This window comes from Notolabrus celidotus, chromosome 3 (assembly GCF_009762535.1).
Source record: "Notolabrus celidotus isolate fNotCel1 chromosome 3, fNotCel1.pri, whole genome shotgun sequence".
Taxonomy (NCBI): domain Eukaryota; kingdom Metazoa; phylum Chordata; class Actinopteri; order Labriformes; family Labridae; genus Notolabrus; species Notolabrus celidotus.
In genome coordinates, this window is record NC_048274.1 from 14,561,231 (window position 1) to 14,574,912 (window position 13,682).

General features: G+C 39.8%; 1 protein-coding gene across 1 annotated transcript in view; it reads right to left on the minus strand.

Annotated features, from left to right (window-relative positions):
- Positions 1 to 4,952: 4,952 nt before the first annotated feature.
- Positions 4,953 to 13,682, minus strand: part of LOC117810216 (cingulin-like protein 1) — a 32,139-nt gene continuing 23,409 nt past the window's right edge. The window contains 7 exon segments of the mRNA XM_034679915.1: positions 4,953 to 6,467; positions 6,595 to 6,758; positions 6,876 to 6,984; positions 7,346 to 7,470; positions 7,696 to 7,779; positions 10,688 to 10,777; positions 10,951 to 11,112. Coding sequence (XP_034535806.1) covers positions 6,311 to 6,467; positions 6,595 to 6,758; positions 6,876 to 6,984; positions 7,346 to 7,470; positions 7,696 to 7,779; positions 10,688 to 10,777; positions 10,951 to 11,112 — 891 coding nt within the window. The 3' untranslated portion in view covers positions 4,953 to 6,310.

Sequence of the window (13,682 nt, forward strand, 5' to 3'; positions counted from 1 at the left end):
AGAGAGAGAGAGAGTTCAACAAAGATCTGCTATAAGCTAATGTCAAAATGAGTGGACACAATAATATAAAGGCAAAAATTCTCAGTATTGTGTAAGAGGCATTTCCAAAGCACTGAGGAGTTAATTATTAACCAGATATCAAACAAACTGTGTTTCTTTACTGCTGCAATCAGTGAGGCGGTTATTCAGCCAGGCATCCATTCAAAATGTCGTGTTTTAATTCACGTGGAAATCCTCTCCCATAAACACGACAGATTATCTTCCTGCAGTGATTGTACCCAAAACTGTTCGGTGATCAGATTCGATACTGATTCAGGGCTGGATTTGTCCCAAGGAGCCTGTGTAAAAAAGGATGACTAGATTTACATCGAGTATATGTTACTAAAAAAAAGTTACACATAGACAACAGATACACAATGCTTATCAAAGTGCAGTCTATGTTACAAAGTGGTGCTATTTATTTATTTATTTATTTTTAACCACAATTTGAAGGAATAATTATACTTTTACAGCAATACAGTTATTTGACCGCTACAGTATAACAGCTAATTTTCAGATAAACATCTAAAAAATAAAAATATGAAGCATTTACAAAATGTAATACAATATAAGAAATTGAGCCATACAGTATAGAACCAGATCTGTAAATGTGCTGCTTTACTGTGTTCCTCATCTTACACGTCTGTGTTATTGTTTGTCACTGTATGCAGGTTGCAGCACAGGTGTTTCATCTATTTCCTGTATGACAGCAGTTGCTTGTGGAGTATTTTGCTGTTGAAACCAACAACAATAGCTGTTGTCTGTTCAGTCTCCCTGCAGCTGAAGACTTCAGCTTGACTTGTGTCTTAGTCAGTGTTTGACAGAAGAGAACCATCACAGCTGCTGACAGACTGATGGGCTGCTGGTGATGAAATGACACAGCTCCACACTGCAGCTCTGTTCCAGACGTGTGGGGCAACCGGAGAGAGCATGTGAAGAAGTAAAACTTCTGGATGCCTTATTTTTCTAGTCTAAGCTCAAAATACCAAAAGTGCGTTCAAAGTTTTAGACGTCACTGTTCCTGTCTTACACTCTGACAGATTAGAAGAATCTTTACAGTAAACACAGTTGACAGTCATCAGTCATGTGCAAAAATGACTCCTAAAGTTCTGCTGATGCTTATATGAAGCTTTAGGACTTAGACAAACAAATGAACCTCCTCTTTAATGTCTGCTTACTGTTTTTCTTGCTGAACAGTTTAAGGACTGTAACAAAAGGAGGGAATTACGCACTACAACAGAATTTTCAAGAGATTCCAAAATGATTTTGTATCACTGCTGAAGCCTTGTCGTCTTTGACTAAACATTTGTTTACAAAATGCAAAGTTTTTAAAGAGAAAATTGCACAAAAAGAACAGAAATTTGCGTCTTCTAACAAAATCTCAAGTAAATAAAATGAGAGTAACTTTATGGATCTTAATTGATACACTATCTTTTACCTCATCTATAGCTCAGGCCTCAGATATCTGATAGAGCAATAATGTCGACCAGGTCATTGTCATGATGAAATAATAACAGTCGTAAAAGTTAACCTGGTTATTCGCTTGAGTTATTTCATCTGGAGCAATAGTTGTCTTTGACATAATATTTCTGAACACATGACTCTTTGTTGTTTTTAAGTAATTGACACAGCTGTGTCAAATGTACGCGAGTGAAACATTAAAACTAGATGCTAATCAAAACAGACGTGAAACACATGACCGACTCTGACTCCAAACAGGCATGCCCTGAAAGCAGGTTTGTCCTGATGCTCTTAGGTATTCACTGCCTGAGGCGTCACTCGCATATTTCTGTGTTAATGTACTGAACCTGAGTAATGCTGCGAGTATCGATCAAAACAACAAAACACTGTGGGTGGTGATCTATAAATATGATTTGAGAAAATGACAAATAAATTCTGATTGAAGCACAAACATGTTAATTCATTAAACCAGCTGAACCCAACTTTAATCACTGGTATAGAAGGAGTGTGGAGTTACATGAGCTGATTAGAAGGGAGGTGTCGTCTCCCCCCCCCCTGCAGGGGTCTGCAGAGGTCTAACAGCTCAGCTTAGTGATAGAAACCAGACCTCAGTCCCAGGTACAAACCATTTAACTGTTTACCACTTCATTATCAATGCTAATACCTGCAGGCAGTAACAAACACAGACTACCACCACCCTGACTGTGATCACCTTTTATCCAATCCAATCCACTTTATTTATATAGCACATTTTAAAAAAACAATCAAGTTTAGCAAAGTGCTGCACAGTGAGGTAAAATAAGTTAAAACAGAAAACGGGGCGCTGGTGGCCTAGCGGTCTAAGCACCCTACATACAGAGGCTACAGTCCTAGTTGCAGGGGCCGATTCCCGGCTGCGACCATTTCCTGCATGTCTTCCCCGCTCTCTACTCCCCATATTTCCTGTCTCTCTTCAGCTGTCCTATAAAATAAAGGCAAAAAGCCCCCCCCCCAAAAAAAATATATAATACAAAAAAAAACACAGAACATAAAACGCTGTCAGAAAATTAAATAGAAAGAAATAAAAGAATCATGATAAAACACTTTAAAAAAAAAAATAATAAAAAAAAAAAATAGAATTAAAAAAAAAGCTTATTTGAAATTCACCAAACTACAAATGTCCATTACTTAACTGACAGCATTAAGGTGATCTCCATTTGTATTAATGTTCATTATTTGTGACCCTTCTCCAATCTTTCTGATCTTGAAATCTGTAACCCACTACACGAAACCATGTACCATTACGACAGCTAGGGGGCAGCATGGCACTGCAACATGATCTCCTAACAATCATAAATTGTTCTCATTTTTTGTTTTTCCACCTACTTAAAACCACCAGAGTGCAGTTTGTGGATCCCTGTAAGACTTGTTAAACTTGTATGTTTTCCTGTTTAGATCTGTGAAATAGAGATCTCTGTGTGAACAGGATAAGCTTCAAACTCCAAATCTGCCCCTTCACACCAGCAACCGGCCTCCATTCCCAGACAGCTCCCTCTCAGCTGTCTACCTCTTTATTCCCAGCAGCCTCTCTGGCTGAAGTCACTCAAGCACATGAAGGAATCTGAGGAATGATCACCTTGTTAAGCGAACTGAAGTTTCTTCTGTGTCGTCAAGCCTGCAGCTGATTAGTTTACTGCTTGGTTTGACATCGGAGAGAGGGAGATGACACTGTGGCACTCCAAGAGTTGATTTGTTTGTTGCACACAGGGTAGCAACAAATGAAGGTCATGACCCTCCAACAATGGACCATCAGACAGAGAGGGTAAAAAGACTGGTCTATTCACCTCCTTGTTCCTCCAGCCAAGAAAGTCAGCTAAGAAAGTTTGCAGATTAAGACGACTTAGCCCCCAGGATTTTTTTTCGTACTCACTAGTGTGTGAAGGTGTACAAATGGGATTAGTTAATACTGATGGTCTCCTACTATAGCAGCCTCTGCCATCATTGTATGAAAGTTTAGTTAATAGGTGAACGTGAAGCACTACATAAGTATGAGTCTGTTAAAGTTTGAAGTTGATTCAATGTGATCAACTTAAAATACTTAAAAATTACAGTAAAAAAAGACTTCCATATGTGACTTATACACTTCTGGGGGTGTGCCTGAGCTCTCCACCAGGGATCAATCTTTGTGTTCCCCTCAGAGACTGAAGAGGGTCAAAGGTGTGCATTAGAAGGTGAAGAGGCTCAAACACGGGGTCTCATATGCTTCATTTGCTCCAGCAGGAAAAATTGCGACCCCGCAGAGAACAAAATGAAAGATAAAGAGCTGCTGTTGACGCAGCTGCAGTGACCCCACACAGATTTTATCAGGAGTGTAGTCAAGGATCATTAGACACAATATGGATCAGATCATCTCTGACTCTTGCATTAGTTTCTGTCACCCATTATTATTTCTATTCTACAACATGAAAGGCATTTTTAGCATTTTACTCCACTACATAAATCTGATAGATTGATTCACTTTGTAGAGCAAACAACATTCTTTGTACTGTGAAGCATTTGTGCCCCATAACAGTCTTTTGAAGCAAGTAAAAGATCTGTCATTGCAATGTTTCATGCTTTATGTTTCATATTTTTCTTAAATAAGGTGGCGTTTTTCTTGATTTTGAATTATGATCCCCTTTTCTATCGTTTTTCAAGATCCTTAAACTGTTAACAACTTGTGGATAAAAGCTGATTTAAATACACAAGTTGCATCAAAACACTGTGAAATGGACCACTCTGCATGTTGAGGACTTTCAACGTTGATTGTTTGAATACATTTTTAAAGTTAGATTTTTGGTCTCTTTCACCTTTATTTGACAGGACAGCTGAAGAGAGACAGGACACGTGGAGAGCAAAGAGCGGGGGAAGTCATGCAGCCAGAGTCAACCTGCAATCTATGCAACGAAGACTATTAGCTTCTGTACATGGGGCGCACTTAGACCGCGAGGCTACCAGCAACCCATTTGAAAACATTAAGCTTAAAACACTTGAAGATGGTCCATTTAGATGCTTTGGGTCCCATGAAACACCTTCAGAGCAGTTTCCCCATCCAAAGCTTCAAATAACTCTACCTTTGTAGGCCTAAATCTCTCTTCTATATCTAAAATACAACAGTAGAACAGTTTCTCAAGACAACCTTTAAAAAAAATGCACTATTTTGTAGGCTTAATTGACATATTCTGCAAACAGCAAAATTTACAGTTTGATGCAAGAGCGATAACCTTGATAAGGGACTTGCTTATGTCCACTCTACCATTGAAATATAGTTTTCCTCCACAACTGATCAAAACCAACTATACGTGAATGTCATAACTGGCAAATGTTTGCATACTGAGTATTTAAAAGTGTAAAGAAGCTGCTGTAATCTACAGGTTTTTTAAATATGTATATGATGTACATCTAAAAGTTATTATTCAACAAGGAGAAGTATGTGAGATTAGCTGGAAGTCACTTTATTTGAGTGTCAGCAGGATTTATAAACATACAAATTTGTACAGAGAGGTAGTGGAAGAATCTGTCTCGACCCACTCTCCCTCCACAGGCGTCAGAACAGGAATATTCAACGCAGAGAAAACAGAGGAGAGTGCAAATCATCACAGTGTAGCACAGTCGCCAGTTTGCCAGCACGTCTCATGTGTAGAAGATCCCTCATTCACTTCAAGGAAAGTTAGCAGAGGCCCAAATGTTTTCTTTAACAGACACTGAAAGGCTGAATGTACATCATGAAACAAAGCTTATGAATCAGATTAAAGACAAATCACTGCCCCACTGAGGAGAGATCACTGGAGATAAAGGTCTTATAAGTGTTTGACTGTATTCAGAGATGAAATGGTTTTGTCATGTGTGGCTTTGTTCAGTGCTGTAACTGTAAAAGAGTGGGTAATCACTGATGTGTGTTAATGAATGCATGGGGAAGCCTCTTCCAGTACATGTTGTATAAAAGCAATACTGTGATTTGACCATTATTTGAGATCAAGTTACAAACAATGCCAGTTGATAACATTGCAATGTTTATATTATTTGCCATCAATGCATAAAAAACTGTATAAAAAGGATGTGTACAAAGTCCCTCATTCACTGTTCCCTAAACACTCACTGAGCCAGGATTTTGTTTTTTCAACCATGAATAAATAAAAGACATCCTGGCACTCCTCACTTCATATATTCCGTTTTGATCTTCATTCATTTTTAAAAAGTAAATATATTTTTCATATGAATGAAAGATACAAAAAAAATATATTCATAAACTGTATGTATAATTAGTAGATTTGATAGGCATAAAAAAGTCAGGTTAAAACTTCATTTTGTTCACAAATGTAGGAATGGATGCGTTTTTGTGCAGTGCAATAAAGAGCGGGTATTCAAGTTTACAAATCCTAATCTAGTAACTAAAACACTAAAGAGTGTGTGTGAAAGGAAAATCCAAACTGAACATAAGTGATGCTTTCATGGATAAGACTTGATGTGGGAATGTAACATTATTATAAATTACACAGTATTTACATCTCATTTTTTCCGGGCAAGCTAAAAGAATCAAATATCAATGACTTCATCTGTAAATCTCAGAGCTGCTCAATTAATACTGAGGGAATTTAAGATCATAAAGATGGCCCCTGGATTAATACCCCAGAGAGTTTTGTGAACTCTGTGGAAGCGTGGATTTTTTGTAAAGTTCTTGTTTCAGTAAAATATCCACAGGTTTGTGTGAGAGCACTTTGCGTGGGATCCCAGTCGTTTGGTCCCACAGTGATTTGTGTCAGCAGCTTTATCCTCGGCCTCAGGGTTCATTTTACAAAGTGAGAGTTGACAACATGTCCTGGCTTGAGGAGCGCTTGTAGCCCGAAGATGAGCTGAAATACGTTTCCCCGTCAGTGCTGATGTCATCATCATCATCATCATCGTCATTGTGCAGATTGTTAAGCAGAGGAGCCGAGTTACTCTTTCTCCTACATGAAAAAAAAAAAAGATTCACCACTGAGAGTGCTTGTGCATGATTTCTCATCCTTTTCTTATTCAAATCAGTGTTTTGTCTGTAACAGATGACAGAGTGGAGTAATGGAGATTGTTGTGTACCTGATCTCATTGCGCAGAGCTTTGAGCTGGCTCTGGAGCTGCTCGTTGGCCTCCTGTTGGTCGTCCAGGTCTCTCTGCAGCTTCTTCTTGCTGTGCTCCAGTCGGTCGATCTCCTCCTCAGCCTCATCCATCTGCCGCTTCAAGGCCTTCAGACGCAGGTTCAACTTCAAAAGAGAAAAATGCAATAATTCAAAAAGATATCTATAGCTGTTTGATATCAAATCTTCATATAACACAAGGTCTGTAAGTAAATGACTATTATGAGAGGGTGTGTCACGCACTTGGTCCTTTTGGTCTTGTATTGTGTTATGCTCTTCTTCAGTTTGCATCACCATCTCTTTCACCTTCCTCTCCAGCCTGCGGTTCACCAGCTGCAGGTTTGCACGCTCTCTGAAACACATGCAGCAAAATGCATCTTCATACATGTGGTGTAGCACGTTATTCAAACTTGCATAAATCTTTGCACCCTTGGATTAAAAGGCTGAAAAACTAAAAATTCAGAAGACTCTACTGAGCAAGGATCAATCTGAAGTCACTTAAAAAGACCGATACTAACACAAAGATTAACTGTAATAACAGCCAGCTGGATGAGATCTTATCATATCTGTTTTTGTGAAATAAGTTCAAACATTGCATCTAAATCCAGCAGTGAGTAAGTTTGAAATCTAACTTCCCCCTTAAACCTTCATCCTTCCATCAATTTAAACACAGAACACCTCATCCCTATTCCCAGTCAGAGCCTCCATCTCACCTCTCCTCCACCTCCAGCCTCTCCTCCAGCTCCTGAATGCGATCCTCCAGCTGAGCCACCTGGCCCTCCTTGTTGGACTTGTGGGAGCTCTCAAGATGAGCCACTCTGCTCTTCAGGTCTTTGTTCTGTTGCGTTCACAAACAGGAAAGCATTGAGGCGTTTAACTGGGCGTATAAAATGTATATGCAATAACCATACATCATCATCGTGCATAAATGACACTACAAATTGGTATGGGAATGGATATGATCTAATGAAAAGATGAAAAGACATGAATGGAATGATGCTTTGCTCTGAGTTTGTAGAGCGACAGTGTGTAGTTGTTTTACTGCAGACAGGTGAGTGTGTACCTGTCTCTCCAGAGCCATCTTGTCACACTCCAGGTCCTGTCTGCTAGCCCTCTCCTGCAGGAGTTCATTCCTCATCTGCTCCACCTGTCAAACCGAGTCCAGACACTGTCATCGCTATACAGTCTGATGACAATTATTATCAGACACTGTCTGAATCTCACACACCGCAGAAACCTCCGCAGCGTCAGTGAGTCAAAAAGCTGAACAATAGAGTAGTTAAGAGGGCCGCGGTTAATTGGTGAGCTGGTTTACCTGGTCCGGCTGCATTCCACTGGTGAATGTCAGACCTCAGTGACAACAGGTTGTAGAAATCAATGGATGAAGAAATGGCAGCGTTTTATACAACTATTCATTTTTTAACTTAATAACCTTTGTGTTGGATTTTTGTGATTGTACAACATTAACTAAATTATTTCACATTTTGTTTTGGTTTTTGTGTGCATTTGATTTCAGATTCACATCACTCTCATATATGTTGGAAAATTACAAAGCTTGCAAAAGCAGCTGGATAGCGTAGCTTAGCATAAAAACCTGGAAGCAATGGCAATAATTTAACTTGGTTACGTGCTAAAGGAGTAAAGTCAACCTGGCAGCACCTCAAAAGCTCATAAATTAACTTGATAGATTGTCTTTGTACACAAACTCAATAAAAAAAAAAAAGTCGAGGATTAAACTCAATTGACTGTCCCATGTGCAAAACAAATACTGGAACTAGAATACACTGTCTCTGGGAGTGTGAAAAGATTAATTTATTCTGGAAGGCAGTATGTGGAGAAATAAGTATGGTGATAGGGCAAAATCTGCCTCCTAGACCACTTTTGTGCCTACTTGGAAGTGTACCAGACTCTTTAAGGACACAAAATTTCTTTTAATGTTGGCAAGGAAGGCTATAATGGCAAAGTGGGTGGGAGATGAATCTCCATCTATTATATTGTGGAAATCTCTGATATCTGATGTTGTCACTTTAGAGAAGTTGAGATACTGTATTGGAGGAAGAGCTCATCTTTTTAAAAGAAAATGGGAGAAACCTCTGAATCTTCTAAATATTAAGTGCAATTTATAATGAAGATACTTAAGGGCTTAAGGATTTTTCTACTAATGTACAATACAACTGCCTATTACAACTGTACTATGCTGGACTGATGAATGCTGGATGTGAATATAAGACCAACTATGCAAAAATTATGTTAAGCTGTCCTTAGCTATTGTTTCCAATGTGAAAATCAATAAAAAGAATGTTCAAAAAAAACAAACTCAATTGAATTTAGTGATCTTTGCAGTTGCTCAGACTGTCCTCAACCGTGAAAGCTGGCTGCTAGCTTTACATCTAAAGTAACGTTGTGATGGATCTTCAATCCTACCTCTCTATTATAAAATGAAAACTCTAACATCCCAAACTGTTCCAACAGTATTCATATTTGGTCATACTTTATCTTCTCAGTGAAGCTCAGTGAAGCCCCACTGCACCAACAGGAGTGTTCAGGGAGAGCCAAGTTCAAAGAGAAGGATGAAAACTGATCGATACAGCGGTGATGGTTCTTTCTTTGTGAAAGGAGCTCAGAATTGGTGATATTTTATGCCAATTAGCGTGTGACAGTGGGCTGCTCTGATGAACGATGGCCTCTATAACTGGTGCACCCGGCACAGTGCTTCAGGGAGCTGAATCAGCAGACTGGAACATACAGCGAAACTAATCTGCTTTGTGAGAGACGGCGGGAGAGAGGAGGAGAGATTACTCTCATTTAGACAGGAGAGGAGCACCTGGTGCCAGGAGAGACGCAGGTGTTCTTCCTGCTGCCTCTGCTGCAACCCCACCACCCCTCCACCCCATAGCCATGCACCCCCCACCCTCCCTCAACCTCCTCCTCCTCCCCACAGACATTAGAGCACACACACCACTAACACTCAACCTACTCTGACTGCACAAAGCTCGAGTGTTGCCTTGACGACCGACCTCAGCCTCATGCTGAACCAATGCCACTTTGTCACAATGCCACTCTTTCCTCGCTGCCAGGAATTTTTTAAAAGGGAAACCATTTAAGGAGATTTAAATACTCTACTCAACCACACTAAGCCTCTCTTGATGTCGCTATGCACATTTATTTCAAATTTCAGTCACAACCTTTGTATCTGTGTCAGTCTCAGACTAAGAGAGACCTGTAACCAGGCCAAGCCTGACAGGATCTCATCCTTTCTCATTCAATAGAAAAGAGTTGTAAGACAGAAACATTAGCATAAAATCTGTGGGGTTTGCAATACAGCAGTATTATTTCAGAAACACCAGAATCAACATCCTCTCTCTGATTAGTAAGCACTTTCCCATGAACAAACAACAAACCTTAAAGTAAACGCACTCTATCTAAATCTTGCTCCACAGTGCCTCCGTCAGCAGCCTTATCAGGGAGGGAGGAAAACTGGAGCATTTACTTGCAAGGATATAAAAACTTACTTCAAGCACAAGAACTGGATTTGTTCTCAAGATGAAGTTACTGAGAGTCATTTCCAAGTGAACTCCACACCCTGAAAACTTGAGACATTTGGCAGCTCGCATATTTTGGCTGAGTTGCTGCATTAAGAAAGGTCTTTTGTGGCTGCTGCATGAAAATTGGATAGATGCTCTCAGACCACGCTGGCCGCCCGCCAAAATGAAAGATAATGCAAGATAATCTTACAAAGCAATAACCTGTCCACTTTATCCACACCATCAATACTCTGAATGAGGGGGGCGACTGCTTTAGGACTACATTTCAAACCTGAGACTGTTTTTAGGGATCACATGTTTGTTTCATTCATTGATGAGTGACTGCGGTCATGATGTTAAAGGTGAGGACAGAGCCACAGGAGAGCTGAATATCATTTACAGGTTGAGATGGAACAAGAGACACATCTGTGTGAACTAAAGTGAACATGGACAGCAGGTTACTGACACAGGTGAGCACTGATAATGAGAATGTGATGAGTTTATGTGTGTGCATGTGTGTGTGTAATGTACCTGCTCTCTTCCTCGGTCTATCCTGTCCATAAACTGGTCTCCACTCTGACGCTCTTCATCCAGGTCCACCTCCAGCTGATTAATCCTGTCCTGCATGATCAAGAAGTTACATTGAGAGTTAAAGCAGCTCTCTGAATCTGTTCTCAGATTAATCATCGACCACTGAGGTACATCCAGACGTTAGGGTATTCTGAATGATTGACTTGAGGCCTTTTGAACAGATCTGTCTTTACATTTATCAGACTTTGACATTTTTTTTGTACCTCCATGAGTTTTAGCTGTCGAGACTTTTCCTCTTTAGCACTGGACTTAGTCTCAGCCTCCAACTCCAGGTCTTGAACCTTTCTCTCGAGCGTCTTCTCCTTGAGCACAGCCTCGTCTCGCTCCCTCTCACATTGCCGCAGGTCCTCCTCCCGATGTGACAACTAGAACAAAAACATACACATTAACACCTAAAAAAGTACCTATATATGAAACTAGTATTTTATAGGCTCAGGGTCTCATCAAAGGTCCCTCAGCTTGTAACTTATAAATACAGTTAGCTCATATTAAACCCTGCACTTCTGATCTTGGTTTACCTCCTTATTCAATATAACGTCTCCCCTTTAATGGAGTATTACTGTGGGAGTGATAATCAACTGTTTGGTTTCTCTATAGGGAAAATATAAGATAGCTCCCCAGAGTGAAAAATGATTTCAGTGCAGCTAGTCTTTTCCCCTGTGTGCATTCAGCAGCAGTGGCCCCACAGCTGGAAAACTGCCCCCCCCTGCTTTATAAAAGACAATGAAAAATCATCACCTGCACTTATTTCTCACCCAGAACAAATATTTGGCCATTAGTGCAGGATAGTTCCATATTTCATCATGTAAACACTTAAGTAAGACCTAATTTAAGTCATGGAGCAGCAGCTTAGCAAACAAAGACTCAGTAATAGGTGTAATGGGATAATCACACATCTTCTCTCGGACCGTAAACAGCTATGGGAACATTAGGTGATAAATAAAAAATGACTGTATATATTAATAAAGAAGATTTCAGGATGGACCATGCAATTATTATGCGTCCCTCTCAGCCAGGTGTCTGTTGCAAAGAAAATATGTAGTCTACATTGTGCTTTTAGTCATAGGTTGCCAAGCTTAATGGGTGGAGACGCATTTAAGAGCAGCTGGAAAAGTGGACTTACTAAGGCCCAGATCAGAGCGCTCAGCTCCTCTCAGAGGTGCAGGAAGTGGAGGATGTGCATCCTGTCTGCACAGCTTTAACAACAATGATATCACAACTCTGACATCCTCCACCTCCTGTGCACCAGCTGGACTGAGATACATCAGCATGGATGGAGAGAAGAAAAAAAAAGATGCTGGCATCGTCCTTACATATGCCTTTTACTCACAGGCACAAGCTGTGCTGAAAAACAAATCAGCGACATAATGATTGGCAGAATATTTTGTTCATCAAATAAAGGTGTAACGTAGAACGTTTGAAAGCAGAACATGTCTGTTTCTGCTAGGAAGCCTCCTGAGTATAAATCAGGGCATGGCATGTCAAAGCTCAGTTAAAAAGGCACCCAGTGGAGTTTTCATTATAAACAGGCACACTGCTGTTTACAGGGTTAGACTTTCAGTACAGTGTTTATATCCTGAAGGACTAAAAACATGCTGAATGTGTTTACATTCTTATAAAAGACTCGCCAGCTTGTTCTTAAAATGTAAAATCTGATTTGTTAGGGCCTGAGCACCCAACACGGTGCTGTGAGGATCCTATTGGAGTCCAAGGAAATGTTGTGTTTGTTTGTTTGTTTGTTTGTTTGTTTGTTTGTTTGTTTTTCTTTCTTTCTTTTTTCTTTCTTTCTTTCTTTCTTTCTTTCTTTCTTTCTTTCTTCTCTCTTTCTTTCTTTCTCTCTGTCTTTCTTTGAAAAATGGCCCCATTGTGTCCCCGAGAAGTATTCAAAAATTCAGGCCCTTGGCTTGGTTCCACCTGCTTGCATGAAAATCACTAATCATGTCAAGACCTTGGAAAAGTCTCATATCATCATGGTAAAATCCTGACAGTAGGTCCACAAACATCCATGCCACTTACAGGGTACATTTTTGATGAAATGATGATGACGATGATGATGATGATGATGATGAAATGACATGTTTTGCTCTGTGATGTACCTCACTCTCTCTATTAGCACTTTAAATGTAGTAATCAAAGCCTTCAAACCTTAATGAAGCATAAATCAGTTTTCATTGGAGGGTGTGTCCCTGGTAGGGTGCCAAACTTTGATGTCTCCCTATGAACTTATTGTGACTCCTCCATACAACATTAACTTTTCTACAACAGTCATAGTGCTATCCTGTGGGAATACACAGTACTAACTTATACATACAAAGTCCGATCTGCTTCCAATTGTACAAGTCGCAGCTGTGAGGGCCGATTCATCACTGCTCGCAGCATTAATTGTCTTGATTTTGTTTTTTAAATGCCTTTTTAAATCTAATTAATTGAGTCAAATATGCAAAAAAAACAGCTGACATTTGCAGAAGACAATCCTAGTCAAGTGAAAAGGATAATGCTCTTTTTAACTCACAAAGAAGAGGAGGATGAAGCATCAAAGGCTATAACTGTCATTTCAAGTAAGTACTCAACAGCTTTGTCCGATTCGAGGAAACACTATCGGGTTAAAATTCATGCTCTCTGCAACTTTGTTCCTAGTGCACACACTGACCACATGGAAGTATGTGAATTGAGACGGGGCATATCATGGAGCACTTGTGTTTTCACTGGAGTATAAAAATGTTTTTGTGTGGTCACTGTTCATACAATCTCAACAGCTCCACCTTGTTAAATAAATGTTTGATGGAAACATAAAACCACATTAGTCGCCATCTTTCAGACATAATGTATTCAGTGCTTATTCAAACAAAAAACATTCTGACATTCCAAAGTACCAACAAGCATGCTTTAATTTAACTGTGTGACTGTAAGCAATGCAGAGTGATCCCTGGTTTCA